Here is a 17,959-nt window from a genome sequence, read left to right as displayed (position 1 = left end):
ATTCTTCCTTTGTAGTGTTTTTTAATTACTTATTTTCCATACTTATAGAAGAACTTTCCTTCATTAAATATTGTATTGGTTTTCTAAGATTTTAAAGGTTGAACTAGATTTCTTCCAAGGAATGCAAGCACATATTTTGCTTTAATACAGTATTCATGTATCTGCTTTATGTTCAAATTTTGCTTTAATACAGTATGTTCAGCATAATTTTTCAGATAATATTAAAATGCATTTGTGCTGAGTTTTGAATGTTTTCATGGTCATTTTTTGTTGTTTGTAGCAAAGACAAAGATGATGACAATTTTCTCAAGTCAAAAAATGAGCGATATAGGCATGTAGATGTAGATGATGAAGATGAAAGGGACTCAAACAATAGAAAAAAGTTAAAGGAAAGATCTCGAAGACGGGATGATGATGATCATGGTGATGATGATGATGATGATAGAAGGGGCAGGAAGCACAATCATTCTAGGGAGAGAAAAGATAGAGATGATTATTTTAGAGAGAAAAGAGACAAGCATAATGATTCAGAGGAGAAAAAGGAAAGACGTGATTATTCTCAGGAAAGAAATGAAAGAACAACACATGATGATCGAAGTGAAGGGAAGGATAAACGATCAAAGGGAAATGATGACAGGACTAAATCTAATATCAATGATAATAAAGAGATGAGGAGGGATGAATCCCCACCAAAAGATGATAAAATAACCCCTAGAGATGTTCTAGGCCTTCCTCCTGAGTTGTCATGGAAGCACATGACCAAGGCAGAAAGATATCGGCTGATGATGGTGAGACAAAAAATGACCCAGGAAGAGGAAAGGTTTGTAGCCTGAAGCACATTTGATCTGTCTAAGCATCAGAAGTAGTTTTGACCCTTGTTTTGGCATGCTGAAACATTTTACGTAGCAGAACAGTAGGCATGTCCTACATTCTGCATTAGTAATTTATACAACATAGCCAAGATTTTAACAGTTGCATATTTTTCTTGAAGTCTCCTTATCTTAGATACAAGTCAAGAACATGTAACTTTTTTTAACTGCTCATTGAATACTTGGGTTGTGAAACAAAGGAAGGATTAATTTCATTAGACGTGAAGTGTGTCCAAGCTTTTGGGGAATGTGGACATGATAATGTAGACGAAAACATTCTTATATAACAATTTGAAATTTGCAGTTAGAACTCTTAAAGGTGCATTTGCAGTTAAACATATTTAAAATAAAAATAAACAAACAAATTTATCAGTGCAAACTATCAGGCATACTTGTTCACCAAAATTGTCATCAACTTTGAGTCAATAATTTAATGAGTTACTGCAGTATCAAAAATGTTCATGGGGTATCAAATTGTATAGACTGTGATGTTCTGAACCACTACTTTGCAGACCCAACAAAAATTAATAAAGAAGCCCTCCCTCCCCCCCCCCCCCACCGGCTTCTTTTTTTCTTTTTGTTTTTTATTCTTAGAGATCAACAATGCTGTTTGATAAGTGAACATTATTTCTGTTATCTGGTTTAAATAATTAGTTTTTGCACATATCTGTTTAACCTTTAAAAAACAGGATTTATAATGCATTGTATATTGTTTTAATGCACACATATCTCTACAGTATCTGGTAGCCATAATTTGCACTCATTGCCTTAAAACACTATGTTGTACGGTAAGTAAGGACAGAGAGAAACGAGAAAAAGCATAAGGTATTTAAATGTAGTTAATAAAGAGTGTGTGTATCATTTGGAATTTTGGTGTAGCTTTAAAAAATTTTCAGTCATATTGCTAAGATGTCTGCACCATGGCAGTTTATAGTGATGTCTAGCACTGGGGCATCATGCCACAGACACGTAGCATAATGTCCCACCCAGTCACATTATCCTGAAACCAGGCTGATTAGTCCTAACACTAACCTCTTAACACTGAGTGCCAAGTGAGGTAGCTGTTAGTACCATATTTGTATGTCTTTGAAATGACTTGGCCAGGCTTCGAATCTGCGACTTACTGCTTCTGAGGCGGACACTCTAACCACTAGACCACCAGAGTGGTTAAGAGTGCCAAGTAGACAGCTGCTAGTACCATTTTTATAAGTTTTTGGTATGACTCGACAAGCGGTTGAACCCACATCTGAGGTGGACACTAACCACTAGGCCACTGGAGCAGTAATGAAAATGAAAGAAAGAATATGGAATGATACTATAAATGACTTTTATATACACTAATTGCAGCTTAGCAGTGAACCTCACACTTCACTTATTTTTGGACAAAACCACTGAATCAACATTGTGTCACTCAAGTTGGCTGGTGCATTTAAATGTTTGACAGGTAAATAATTCTGAAATTGTTGCATTAAACAGGTCCAGTATTCTCAAAGCCATGGATTATTGGATATGATCTTTCACACATTTTTTTTGTTTGAGCCGCAATTATCTTTTCAGGATTAACTGACTTCATTTACAATATTTTAATTAAAGTATGGTTTTACTGCTAACCATTGAAGTGGCTATCATTTGTTGTCCAAATACTTGTTTCTTATTCTTCATTGAGGTATTTGTTGAGGTTAATCATCAAAATTAAATACGTACAAACACGGAGACAACCACAAATTTAAGTACCCATGACAATATTTTTTCCTCAAAACCATGAAAATTTGGAGTTATGAAAATAGATGATACTACAGTACTACAAAAAAGAAAAATGAGGTGCTCATTATATTTTGTTTAAAGTGGGCTTTATGTAGAGTTTTTATAAAATATGATTTGTTTTCTTCAAGCTAATGAATAATTGCTATCATACAGTTTAGTATTTAATTTATAATTGTACCACTATTTATGTTAGTTGAAGAAAAAATATAATGCACTTTTCATTGCATAATGTTGATAATATTTTAGCCTATTAATTACACCTTTGAATTATCCATTTCTTCTTTTTTTAAGTGACCTTTTGTGAAAAATAGTTTGGTTTAAATGTCCTATATTTCTTTTTCTGCTGCATTACTTGTATGGACTTAAATTGCTACTCAAATTAATCTTGTCATCATATGTCTGTGCAGTTTGCTGTGAGTAAGATAGACCTGTCATCTTAATCAGATAATGTGAATTCATTTTTTGTGTGTATTTAATTTCGTAAAAAAATAAATTTTTGCTGGAACTAAAATTTGTAAATTTTGGGAACAATCCTATCAATGAACATTGTTGGGTGTTTAAAATTGTAGTTTACCACAGCCATCAAATTTATAAAAATGGATACCTCATGAGAAATGATGATTTCACAGTAACTATTAGATGAAGATTTTTAAAGAGTTTTCTTGTATCTTTAAATAACATTTTGTAAATATTGTCACTTGGTACACAACATACTTGTTGATTTAGGATTAAATCATTACTTTATCAGAAATGAAATGTTACTTCTGGAAAGTTATTATAAATGAAAGTCTAGAAATTATCAATAAAAAATATTTTGAGATTTTAACTTTTACAGATAGTGTTATTTTCCTTGTAGGAAAGAAGAGGAGAAAAAATCTAATGTGTTGAAGCAGTACTTGGACAAAAATGAAATCAAAAATGTCCACCATGGTGCAGACAGTCGTGTGTCTACCATAGCAACAGATGATAACTATAGCAGGCCCAGCAGGCGCTCAGAAAAAGAGAGTCGGAAGAGATCACCTACTCCTGAAAAACATAACCGTACACCATCCCGAGAGCGGCGGGATCAGTCCCCTGAAGAGAGCAGTCTTCATAGCAACCTAAAGATGGACCTCCCATCCCCTCCTTCCAAAATGAGCTTAGCTGAAAAAAAGAGGCAGCAGTGGGCCAAGGAAAGAGGTTCTTGTTTTTCATGGTTTAATATATTGGGTGGCTTCTCCACAGGTTTTTCGAACATTAGTAATTATCAGTACAGAGAACCTTCCTTAAGACCACCTATGAAAATACTCATACCATATTAATTGATACAAATCATTTTGAGAACTATTGAATCAGAAATGGAATCAAACTTTGTGGTCTCCAAAGACAGATTGTCTGATAGAAGACATGTTCTCCAGCACTGGTTTTTGTGTATTGTCATGATCAAAAGTTTGTAGTATGTTTTAAAATTGCTAATTATTTATACAGCAACAGTGTCAAGTGCTATATATACAAACTTATAAGTGATTCCAACTGCAAACTGCACAATGTGCCAGCAGATCTGGGTCTGTGCAGTTTCTTAGGCTTAATCTGTTGAACAAACAACAAAAATCCTGATCTATTGGCACATCATACTATGGGGGTCACAGTCTGCAAAAATGCAAGTTGATTCTAATAACCTTTTCTCTGATGGGACAAATCCTAGGTCATCTATCTACTCTATCTAGTAACAGATCTGCCCAAGAAGATTTTGACCAAGCTGGACCTTCTCAAACAACTTGGGTCGCAGGTGCTTCACCCCTGCCAGGACTGTCTTCTTCATGCCTGGTTCTTGTCAGGACAGTCTTGCAAGAGAAAAATCTAGACCATTGATTGTGGAGAGAATCTCATGAAAAGAAGGCCCTCCACTATGACAGCATTGGATTGAAAGTGGTACATATTCAGCAACTGGTTCCAAGCCAATAACATCATCTCTCTAAGTGACTCAGTCCCTCAACATGCTGACTCTACAAGGAGAAACAGTAGGACTCAGTTGCCATCAGAGGTTACTGTTCCATGATATACAAAACATTCAGACATCATGGCAGAAGCAGTCACAGCCAAGATAAGGATATATCAGACCTACTAGCTGGTTTTGATTTGAATCAGCCAAATCCTTCACCCTGTTCCAAAATGGAATCTGTCCTGGGTAATAATATGGCTCAGTTCACCGTAATTTAAATCCTTGACCATACCTCACTGAAGCTACTATCATACAAAACATGTTTTCTGATACCCTTGGCTTTGGCATGCAGGGTGAGAGAGTTACATGCCCCTTCCGTTGACACTACTTATTTTCAGTTCAGGTTGATGGTTTGGTGGTCCACTTGTAGCAGCCAGGCTTTGTGCTAAAACAGGTTGCCATCATTGGGCAATCAAAGTCATTATATGTGCCCTCTCATTGATAGACACATTGAGAGCAGTGGCCTTGCACAACCCTGTTTGTGCCCTCACACACTACTAATGTGCATAGGCAATTCTTGATACATGCAAACAATTCTTTCTGCCTATGAAGGCTGGGAGACAGGATATCGTCCGTCATGCCATCTCTTTGTGGCTGATGTGGGTTATACACACAGCATACTCTGATGTTTCATAATATTAGAGCTGCTGTATGAAGGTTTCAGCTATTCAGATTTGAGTGTTCTCTGTGAGTCTTGCATTTGATTGCAGCATTTTGATTTGAGACATAACAGAAGTTATTAACTGGCATGCAGTCAATCTTTTTAAGTTGTTATCTCAGGGATTTAGCTTCACAGAGATAAGTTTGAATCTGGTGGGTCCTATGGTGACAGTTTGAATCTGGTGGGTCCTATGGTGACAGTCCAGATGACCACCAGGTCCAGTTAAAATTAACACTGCTGCTTGACTTCACTGGATTTGCCAATTAAATTAATCTTTAGGAGTTGTAGATCACATGACCATTGGCTGTGTTGCTTCAAGTTAGGAACATGGGTTTTCATTGACATAGTCAATTTAGCTTTTTATTCCCTGAAAAGAAACCTGATGTAATTTTTGTTTGAAATTAATATTATTTTTATTTCCATTCTTGAACTGAAAATTAGGAGGGAAATTACATCTTCCATTAAAAAGGGGCAGTTTTCTGACTATATGAATGGTTAAATGAAAAATATAAAGGTAGGGATTAAAAATATAATGCCTGATTCTCACCCATTTAGTTGATTTTGTGGCATGACTTTTTAGAAGTAAGTGTGAATTTGTAATCACATTCCATAGCACAGACCCATTACCTCATATCAAGGTGAGAACTCTTGATAATTTTAGTTTTCATCTTCGTCTAAGTCTGGGGGAGTTAACTTTTTTTTAATGTCGTGGAATATCATGTTATTTATGTCATAACTGGTCTGTCTTGGATAGTATATGATGTACCTGTCAAAGTATGCCTGAAAGTTACTTAAAAAAATGTTAACACTTATGTCTGTGAGAAAACAGAACCATGGTACTTGCTGGTTGGATCTCCATGGGTAGGTGTGGATGGGATGATGCCTTCCATTTAGCTTCAAATCAAAGTGTCTGCTACATGTTTTATAAACTGTTCACCACTTTAAAAGAAGCAGTAAAAATAAGATCAGTAAATTTTAATTCAAGGAATGAAACTCTAGATTTTATCGTAAAACTATGCCCAGGTTCTTAGCTGAAGATTAATTAATTATATTGCATTATGTCCTAATAATTAATAGTTGTAATCCTATTTTTTCTTTCAGTGGAATCTCAGATGACAGGCAATGTTGATTATGACCCATGGGGTCGGCCTGGTGCAGGGGCTCCATTACGATCAGGATCAGGGAAAGTCCTGGCTGACTACAGAAGCAGACAGGTGCAAAAAGCTTCCTATTCTGGCAGAGTAATGCTTTTCTATTGAGAAGTTTGCTAGCGGCATGTACATCTACTTAAAATGAATGATTTGGAAAACGTGTCTTTGCATATGCCTATGCAACATAACCCATGTAATCCAGGTGGTAATGATACCAAATATTTTTTGGACAAATTAGAATAATCACATTTTCACTTTCAAGTTGAGAAGGTAAGGAATGAGAATAGTCAAGGTCAGGTTACATGGGTTCTGTTTCTCTCTATCTGTCTATCTATATATGATATTGTGATATCCATATGTCTATCCATGAACATTTTTGTTATTTTCAAAGCATGACACATAAAGCATTCAAGCTTTGGTCTGGTTTTGTGGGTTTATCACCATTTTTCAGCAAATGGTGGCAAGTATATTGGGTGGAGGCAGAACCCAGGAAAACCCCACAATGTTAGCCAAGCAGAGACTCAAAGCCATGCTGACAGAGGTGAGATTTCGATGATATGTAAAGGAGTGCCTTAGACCACTTGGCTTCCTTAGGCCACAAATCATTCAAGGTTTTTCAGCCAAACTCAGTACACATTTCAAGCAAGTTGCACAGCAGTGCCAATTGACACTTAGAATTTTCTGACATTTTTTACCATGGAAACAAATTGTAGCATAAATAGTATAAAGTTGATGGTCATTGGCTGTAAGTAGTACATAAATTGAGTAGATCAATGGTTGCTGCGCAATAACTTGAGTTCTCCATCTATGGTTACAAAGTTTTGCGGATGGCTTGCACTTTGGTAAGGAAGAACCCTATTGATTTCAGTTTAAAAGCTCCAGGGTCAAGGTCATTGTTACTGAAAAAATAAATGTGGTTTCTGCACAGAAATATCGGTTATCTGTTTCAATGGGGCAGGTGTATAGTGTGCTGATACTCTTGTTTTGGTCGGTTATTTACCTTGCATACGGTGAGTGATTTTTCTTCCACTGAAAATAAAATGATCTTGTCATTATGTGTAACTTGTTTTCATATATATATACAACATGGAAAGCACACACAGTCTAGTGATACAGAAAATTTAAAATATTAACTGGGATTCTGGAGAAAAGAATTGTTCCAGTCATAGTGTTATTAAGGGTTGATTGTTCAATTCTGCACTAAAATTTGATCTTTTCTTGCTTGAAAATGAAAATAGCTGCCTGGTTTGGGTCTTATTTGGTTAAAGCTCTTGTGAATATTGGATATCAATATAAATTATGTCACATTAGTGTTACACTAAAAAAGAAAACACACACACATGTGTAACAACATTATAAGAAAGCAACAACTCAGTCTCTTATTAGCAAAATGATTTTTCGTATATGTAAATATGTTTTAAAAAATATTGTTGTTTATCCTGTAACTGCATGCCAGTTAATTCTGTAACAGCATACCAGTGAGCTTTGTTAAATCTTGTCTTTTATGCTGTAACTGCATACCAGTGTGCTGTGTCAGATATTGTACTTTATGCTGTAACTGCATACTAGTGTGCAGTGTCAGATATTGTACTTTATGCTGTAACTGCATACCAGTGTGCTGTGTCAGATATTGTACTTTATGCTGTAACTGCATACCAGTGTGCTGTGTCAGATATTGTACTTTATGCTTTAACTGCATACCAGTTAGCCATGTCACATTTGTCCTTTATACTCTAACTGCATAACAATGAGTTTTGCAACTGCTGTTTGTATTATTAGATTGTAGATGAGCATAAATACATTAAGTTTGGATAAATGTTTTAATTTCCAAGTGTCTAAATAATTACTTTAAAAAAAGAATTGAAAAATGAGTGTTTAGGGCATTTGAAAATTATGTTATCCAGGTCATTCATTTAGGAAAATTTAGCGAGTGAATTGGCTTAATTGGCATGTTATTTTTGAGTGAGAGAATAAAATGTATTTTTATTTGCTTAGGAATATTGTGATTTGATATTGATGCAAATAGTACACATATGTACAATTCCAAATAGTACACATATGTACAATTCCAGGCATGGGAATGTGCATTACTGAGGTATTGCAGTAGAGCAAGTTGTACACATATGTACAATGCCATACACTGGAAGATGTACATTACTGAGGTATTGCAATAAAACAAGTTGTACACATATGTACAGTGCCATACACTGGAAGATGTACATTACTGAGGTATTGCAATAAAACAAGTTGTACACATATGTACAAGGCCATACACTGGAAGATGTACATTACTGAGGTATTGCAATAAAACAAGTTGTACACATATGTACAGTGCCATACACTGGAAGATGTACATTACTGAGGTATTGCAATAAAGCAAACTGTACATGTGTGTACAAGTTCATGCATATAAAATGTATCATTAATATTAACAGAACTATAGGCATAGATACAGACATCTTGTAGGAAGCAAGCTCTTTCATTTGTAATGACTTAAATGAAGTTGATTTAGGAAATCGCTTAATAGTTGACACAATTGAATGATTTCATATCCTCAGCAGAATCTAAGAATATTCATTACAGATTGTTTTCATAGTAACAAATATAATTTGATGTTGTTTGTAGACAACATATTCAGTAACCTGCATATGCATTCCACACAATTTATTTGAGATGATTATATCACCATTTTAAATTAAATTTGATGTAGACAGAAGTGGTGTAGACTTTTCATATACTTTATGCTACAAGATTGACTGTAAATATAACATTCTGAACTGAATTTATATTTCATTCCACTTCAAATAATATATGTGGCAGAAATTCAATTGAACTTATGGTGTTACCCTTCATCCATCTTGTGTTGTCGCACTGCCCTCAACGATTACAATTTAACTTCTGCTCAAAATCTGTCTAAGCAGAATATCCGGAAATAAAGGCCTTTCAAGTTTATACAAATCATGCTAATCAGCCATTAAATGTGGTCACCATTACCAAATAAATAGAAAACCTGTTCATGAATTTTCTGGTTTGACAACATTTCTAATTTGTACAAATGATGCCAATCCACTGTCAGATATGGCTGCCAGCAACAAAAACATTGCCATCATTACCATCAACAATTGCTCCTCTTAAATTCTTTTAAAATACTTTGAGACATGTTTCAACCAAACTTGGCACAGAACATAAAGTCTTTTTACGATTGTACAGATGATGTTGATTTGCCAACAAGTATGACTCCATTATTAACAATAGAAAAACCTTTGAGTGACTTCTTCTTAAAGGCTGCTGAACCAAATTTGATAAAGCACATCTAGCTGTGAACACCTTTAAATTTTGTACAAATAATGCATACCTGCAATCAAATATGCCTTTCCTAAAATTAGAAAAACTGTTAAATGATTTCTTCTCTCAAACCACTGAATAGAATGTGTCCAGTTTTGACAAAAATCACCCTGACATAAAGACTTGTTCACTTTGTTCAAATGATGATGATGATGTACAATTAGTTATGGTCACAGTTGCTAAAAATAGAACTTAAAGAAGTTCATTAAAGATAATGCTCAGCAGAATTTGACCAAATTTGAAAGAAAGTTTTCTGGTGGTAATGACTTTCATTTGGACATCAAATATGGCTGCCAGTACGAAAAGTGGAAAATTACTTTCAATACATGATGCCATTCTGACATGGCTATTGTTACTAAAAGTAGAAAAACATTTACACACCTGAAAATGCTGAACAGAAATTAATGAACGTTGTCACAAAACATCCTGGAATAGGGACTTTTCAATATTGGACAATTGATGTTGATATGCAGTCATTTATGGATGAAGATACAAAAACTCAAGAAACTTTCAAACAATTGTTTTCATTATATATGCAGTGAATAGAATTAGAGAATTTTCAACAGAATCAGACAGCCTTCTAAACTAGATTTTCTAGGCCAGCTGTTTATGGCTATTATGCGTATGCCAGCTAGTGAGTAATGTGAGACCCTGGGTCTTTTGATCATAATGCCTTTTGCTTTTGACTGTGATTCAAATAAGTTCATAACAGTGCCTTTTCCTTTGTAAATTACATATTCAAATGAAACATACATGCGCTATTTACATATAAAATTTCTAATTTCCTTTGAGATAATGATCATTTTTGTAAAGTTGATTAAACATTTAATTCGATACTTAGTATTTAATTAATCTTGTCATTTCACATGAGATGTTGAGTGTAATAAAAATGTGAGTGGTGTACATAATTTTAACTGGGGTAAGGTAAATGTAGGTTTTATCAATTTATTTATATATTGGTTTAAGCAGTTATTCAGCATTATCTTATTAATAGTTTTTATTTATATAAACTTGCTTAGCTTTGCTGTCTTATATAAATCATAGAGCAGAGAATAAGCTATAATAGCCACCTTAAGTACATAACTTGGGCTTAATTAGACAGTAATATATTATTGGAATGTCCTAAATTTTATCTTGTTGTAAAACTTAAAAGTCTAGACAAAAAAGTTGATACAGTAGGTCAGTGTAAAGTCAGCATAAAATTTCAGGAAATAAAATCCATTGAACTAAGGCTTTTGTTGGTGAAATCTTGGCCCTTGACTAAGGAACTGTTTTTAGGACAGATTTGTTCTTTGTTTGTTGCACACCACTGGCCCTAATTTCACTATTGGCTTTGACATTTGATTGGTGGATTTAAAATTAACTGAAATTTTATACAATCAGATTGATGGATTCAGTACTTAAATTAAGGTTCAATATTTAATAATTTAATGAAGACTAATTGGTGAAATTTTCAGGCAGATTATACATGCACATTTTCTCACAGAACAGTGGATTAATTAAAGGATTATCCATATGTAGAGCTAATCCAGGCAAAGAGTTATACTGAATGAAGAAGTATTAATATACCAGTATTCTGGAACAAGTTTTTAAATGCTATTTAAACACTTCAGATCATATAATACTTAGACAAGGAAGTAAACCTATATAAAAAAATGACATTTATGATGTATTAGTTTTCAACATATATACAGTAGGTTTCAAAGTTTAAAAGCTACAAAGCTGCTGATCAATGTCAATATTGATAAATATTCAGTGAATTGATGATGGTATACATTTTCTCAATTTTAGGAGGAAAGCATATGATTTTTACTTTGTGACTTTGGCTAGAATCGTATTAGTTTTATGTCCTAGTCTTGTACCAACAAGTAAATATTTGTATGTGCTTTCTTTTGTAAAGCAGATTGTCATTAGTATATTTTGTCTCTGTATGCGATGTAAATGTATAAATGATTCTAATAATTCTAATGACCTTATTCAGCATTCATTGATACTGGATTATTTTTACACATTTTTAACATTTTAATTGAGTTCTTGTATTCTTTTATTTCTGTTTATAGCAAAAAACAATTATTCCTAAATTTATCCATAGATTTCAGCTATTGATATATTAGCCAGGAAATATTCCTTATGTGTTTTGATATCATATGAACATAATCTCATTTGAACTATTAGAATCATTTGTAGATAATCCTGTATGCATTATGTAATGTTTGAAAAAGTCTCATTTCATTGTTTTTCTGTCTACACAAGACATACAAAATTTTTACCTGTTCATTAAAAAGTGCTTTTAATAGTCTGGTAATTTTGCTCAAAGTTTGTATAACAAGACACAATATTGTGTCCATTTGTTCATCTTTATTGTTCACTTTTCATTGTATATTTATGTCGTTTAATTTGCAACATAAAGCTGGTAAAATGCAAGCACTGTCTTTGTGATCTTTTTTCACTCTTTTTCTACCATGCTCTGGCTAATGATAAGTCAGCTGAAATCTATGGATAATATAATATGTTGGGTCATTTAAGCCTCTTGAGCATTGGGAGTCACTATATCCCACAATGCATCATCTATAGTTTTACACAGGCCATCTGAGCTTATGGTATGCCCTTGCACCAATTGTTGATTCATTAATCAGTGTTTATACGTTTTGTATATTTATACACAATTGGTTGCTATTATTGAGGTAATCTTTTTGGTTGACTTGTATCACTTAGAGATTACTCCGTAAGCATTGTAAAAAAACTTATGTACTTCATGGGACAAGATGTATATCAAGTTTAGTTCTTAGCTTATCTAACTAATCAGGTGAGGTAGTATATTTTTGTGTTTCAATTCGCCATAAAGTCTTGTTTCCTGTACAGGCACATATGGACATGGTCATGAATGAGTTTAGTAAATTCAAATAATAATGATATACATACTTACAAAATGTCCAGCATGTGATTGACTAAGATTGCTACCAACTAAGAGATGCAGTTATGAGTGAAACATTGCATGTTAGCTTATATTACCAAGCTCTCTGACCCAGCATCATTATAGACTACCATTGAAGGGAGTGTTTTGATAAGGATTTATTTCAGTTGGGTTTAGTTATAATTAAAACCATTATAAGATGATTAGGCAGTTATAAGCAGAGCTTGTAACATGGTAGGGATTGTTACTGGTTATTGAGGTATGTATAAAGGTAGGGACTGTTACTGGTCATTGAGGTATGTATGAGGGTAGGGACTGTTGCTGGTTATTGAGGTATGTATGAGGGTAGGGACTGTTACTGGTTATTGAGGTATGTATGAGGGTAGGGACTGTTACTGGTCATTGAGGTATGTATGAGGGTAGGGACTGTTACTGGTTATTGAGGTATGTATGAGGGTAGGGACTGTTACTGGTCATTGAGGTATGTATGAGGGTAGGGACTGTTACTGGTTATTGAGGTATGTATGAGGGGAGGGACTGTTACTGGTTATTGAGGTATGTATGAAGCTCATGTAACCTTAAATTTACATGACCAAAGATGCTAGTTGAGTAATGCCGAAACTCCTTGAATGTTAATGTATCTTATGTACTGTATTGACTGACATTAAAGACTTTTTAAAACAGATTTGATGCGATTTGGAGTGCAAGATCATTCCCCACAATTTTAACTGTCTTTGATAATGCATAACATTCTATGCATAATTATATCAGTCATGACCTGCATGGCCTGCCTACAGTCAGATAAAATTTATTTTAAAAAACCATAACAAAACCATTGACAGCAATCATGTCATTTTAAAAGTGGCTGCTATGTCTCCTTTTTCCAGTAATTAGGACTTAACAGTTTATTGAGGTGAATTTTGTTGTGTTAGGCGTTAACGTCATTGATGTCATTTAGAATGCCCTATCAAGAGCTGGCATTTTAAGTTGCCTGACATTGTGCCCAACAGCTTACAAAAATACAGGACATTGAATGGCCCTTTCATTTATTTAAATTTGAATGTCTTGGAAATATTGTAAAGACATACATGTGTACAAATGGGGGCCCCAAGTGGCCAAGTGGTCTAAAGCGCTCTCCGTTACGGATGACTGCCATCTCACCTCTGTCTGCGTGGGTTCGAGTCTCGGATTCGGCTAATGTGGGTATGTGAGAAAGCTTGCCAGTAGCTTCTCGTGGGTCAGTGGTTCTTTCTGGGGTTTTCCCGGGTTCTTCTTCCACCATTAATACTGGCCGCCATGTATAGCTAGCCTATCATGTGCTGAAAAATGGCGTTAAACCCTACAACAACAGCAACAGCAACAACATGTGTACAAATGTCTCTTTGCCAATTTAACCTTGTCAGTTGTTTTGGGTTTAATGCCATTCTTCAGCATGTGAAAGGCTGTACATGTTGTTTATTCAGAATGTGATAAAAATTAATCATTAGACAATCAGTAAGTACCATCAACTAATCAGTAACTACCATCAACTAATCAGTAAGTACCATCAACTAATCAGTAACTACCGTCAACTAATCAGTAAGCTCTACTAGTATAAAAAAGTGAAACATTTTAGTGTAACCAGCACCAGTATTTTGATTGATCACGAGAAAAAATGTCTTTCCGAAACTGTCAAGATTGCATGTTATTGGTAGGTTCTGTAGATATAGTGATGGATAAATAGAAATATAGGAGAAAGGGAAAGATGGAAAAAAAATAACATTATTAACATTATTCAAGTTTTATTTATAGCTCTCCCATTTAGATTTTTTTAAATTGTGTGGTTATACAGTCTCTCTCTCTCTCTCTCTCTCTCTCTCTCTCTCTCACACACACACACACACATATTATTGTTACACCTTATTATAAGCGCTATGAAAAGATGCATCTTTTTCAATTGTAAACCTTTATTGTCGCAGAAAATAAGGTCAGGTGGCTACAAACCAATTCCTATTCACAAACAAGAGAAGACATTTTGTCTATAAATAAGACCAGCACATTGAGCATGCATAAAAACATTTTAAATTTCATAATGTAATGAGGATTTCTTTACAACTCATAGTGGTGTATAATTCAAACAAACCACACACACACATACACACTGTTTTTGAAAGAAATAGAAGTTAACCATGTTATAATGATGGGTGGGGTAAATGAAAAGACTTGATCAGTGGGATCAGTTTTATAACACCATAGCTCTAACTGAAGATGAAATGTCTTCAATGAATGCAGATATGTGCATCAACTTTACCAAATTTGTTTTCCATTTAAGCTTTAAAATGACTGTTTCAAAGAACAAGTTAATATTATCTTTTAAAATTGTAAATTAATGGTTTTGTTAGTAACTTGAATCGGAGCATACATCAAACATGGTCAGACAGCAAAAAACTCTTTTGGTCAAAATCAGCAGCAGATTTTGTCAAACACAGACTGTGACAAAGAAGTTCTGTAAGCTTTTTACATGAATATTCAAAGTCACTTGTTTCCTTTTACTTGACTGTTAAGATGTCTGAGAATTGTTGTTTGCTTATTGCATTCTGTAAACACGAGTCCATGTCTTGGTAGTTTGACACACATGCTGTATTTTCTCTTCTGCAATTAAAATGATTGAACTGACATTATTAATTTTAGAACAAAACCTATGTGATTTCATTTGTTAAAATGTGTTTTTCTGATCAACATCAGAGGTTCATATGACAAAATCATAATTAGACTGTACTGTAAGCAGACATTATTTTTAGTTAACCCTCATACACTTCAATGGTTCCCTGAATCAAGTAAAATATATGCACTGGCTAAACATAAAGCTGGTACAGAGAAAACATTATAAGCAAGAGGATTGTCCATCATTATTGCCTCAATGAATATCATTTTGTTCAATATAATTTTGGAAATAATTGTCCATACTTGATGAAAATAAATCAGTGCTGTGGAAGAACATTTATTTTGATCTGTAAGCTTTAGGAATGTCAGATTTTCATGAATTTTGTTATGTGTCTATCAGCTTAGCTGATGGTTTGAATCATGCAAAGAAATAAAATACTGAAGACACACGAATTAGGAGCCATGACATGACCATGTTATTCAAAATTTTCTGTTAATGAAGCACACACACGTGTGTCTGTGTGTGTGTGTGTGTCCATGCATATGTGTATGTGTGTGTACAGAGAAAATTTTATTATTGAAATATAGTTCTAATTTGGAATTTTTATAGTACAATTTGATGTCATGGTCAGCTTGAAACTCTGTGAAATATCAGTACATTGAGTATGGAGAAAGATGCATCTTTACTGATGCTACAGTAGGTAAAACTAAGGTAACTTACATGTTTCACTCTTCAAGGACATCAGGTAAGGATTTTCACCTGTATCATTCCTTTGGATCTTTAGAATTTTATTTCATGGGTTTGTTGTGCTTACAAGAATTTTGTAAAATTCATTGTCAGATTGGTAGGCATAGAACATAATGATCTTTACTTGCTTGTTGGATGAGACTATTGCCACAAATTATTTCATTTAACCTCCTTAAAAATTTTAAAAATATTTTCCCTTACAGCTCTGAATATATCTTTTTGGTAATATTTGAATATCATTGCTATGGGAAAAGGATGACCAGAAATGGACAAATATTACAGGGAATTTAAAAATGAAGAAATGTTATTCAGAATGTAAAAACTGAATAGAGTTACAGAGAATTTCAAATATAAAGAATTACCATTTTTGACTTAAACACTTCACATGTTTTAATAAGCACACACTCAACTTTTATAAACACTTGCAAAAAATCCATTTTAAGCACATGTGTCTTGATCTCTTGTATACCTCATAGGAGTGATGCAATTCCTAAAATCTACAGAGAACTTGATTTTCTCAGACTTCCACCATGTGTATGTATCTCATTACCACTTGTGGATTTAATCAATCTGAAAAAACAAGTTTTATTGGGCAAAGTCATATAGGAAGTTTAAACTTTACATGTTTAGAGTGTGAGAGTTTTAGGTTGCTGACTCTTGCAGTATGTACATGCACATTATTAGGACAATGTTTATGACACCGACACAGTGCACTTGCCCTAGTGGGCTAATTAATCTCATGAAATTTACCTAATTGATAATTTTGTGAGTGCTGGTAATACATCAGATATGGTATTATAGGAATTTGCCATTGGTTGAAAGCAATAAAGTAATCTTTTCTTTGTCCCAGGATGTTTTGAAGAGCATTGCTGAAGGTGAGGAAACCAGAAGGCAGGAGAAAAATTCAGATAAGACTAAACAGTTATCCAATGATGAAGCCCGGCACACTAAGGCTAAAGAACTGCCTAGTAATGAAGCCCAGCCCACAAAGGCTAAAGATTTGTCCAGTACTGAAACCAAATCTACAGTGGAGCAAACTGCTGTACCACATGCCATGAGAAGTTCATTTGCTTTTGGGGTAGGCTTTCATATGCTGTCTTGGTTTTTATTAATTATTTGTTTGTTTGTTTATTTTTCTCAACACCCTTTGATGGTAGCAAGATGTAATATCAATTTTGGTAGCAACAACAACTATGTCATCATCAATTTTTAAGATTCTAGTAGTTCTGGTGTTAAAGTATTTTTTTGCATGCAGATAAAGAGTACAAAATTGTTTGATTTGAAGGTGAGAACAGTATAATCTATATTAAGATTGGCACTGAGACTGTAAGACCAAAATAAACTATATTAGGATTGGCACTGAGACTGTAAGACCAATATAATCTATATTAGGATTGGCACTGAGACTGTAAGACCAAAATAATTTATATTAGGATTGGCACTTAGACTGTAAGACCAATATAATCTATATTATTATTGGCACTGAGACTGTAAGACCAATATAATCTATATTAGGATTGGCACTGAGACTGTAAGACCAAAATAATTTATATTAGGATTGGCACTTAGACTGTAAGACCAATATAATCTATATTAGGATTGGCACTGAGACTGTAAGACCAATATAATCTATATTGGGATTGACACTGAGACTGTAAGACCAAAATAATCTATACTAAGACTGGCACTGAGACTCTTAAGACAGATATAATCTATACTAAAATTGGCACTGAGACTGTAAGACCAAAATAATCTATATTGGGATTGACACTGAGACTGAAAGACCAATATAATCTATATTAGGATTGGCACTGAGACTGTAAGACCAATATAATCTATGCCAAGAATGGCACTGAGACTGTAAGACCAAAATAATCTATATT

The 17,959-nt window shown here is 34.0% G+C and overlaps 1 protein-coding gene across 5 annotated transcripts in view; it reads left to right on the top strand.

Annotated features, from left to right (window-relative positions):
- The window catches only part of LOC149787929 (uncharacterized), a 109,112-nt gene that overhangs the window by 29,365 nt on the left and 61,788 nt on the right, over positions 1–17,959 (top strand). For all 5 annotated transcript variants that reach the window (XM_089974191.1, XM_089974187.1, XM_089974188.1 and 2 more), the window contains 4 exons: positions 281–820; positions 3,490–3,812; positions 6,377–6,489; positions 16,927–17,154. In XM_089974191.1, coding sequence (XP_089830317.1) covers positions 281–820; positions 3,490–3,812; positions 6,377–6,489; positions 16,927–17,154 — 1,204 coding nt within the window. The remainder of the gene's footprint in view (positions 1–280; positions 821–3,489; positions 3,813–6,376; positions 6,490–16,926; positions 17,155–17,959) is intronic.

Source organism: Sinohyriopsis cumingii, chromosome 11 (assembly GCF_028554795.1).
Source record: "Sinohyriopsis cumingii isolate HCF-2022 chromosome 11, ASM2855479v2, whole genome shotgun sequence".
NCBI classification, from domain to species: Eukaryota; Metazoa; Mollusca; class Bivalvia; order Unionida; family Unionidae; genus Sinohyriopsis; species Sinohyriopsis cumingii.
Note: the sequence above shows the minus strand (reverse complement) of the source record. Positions and strands in the feature narration are given on the sequence as shown.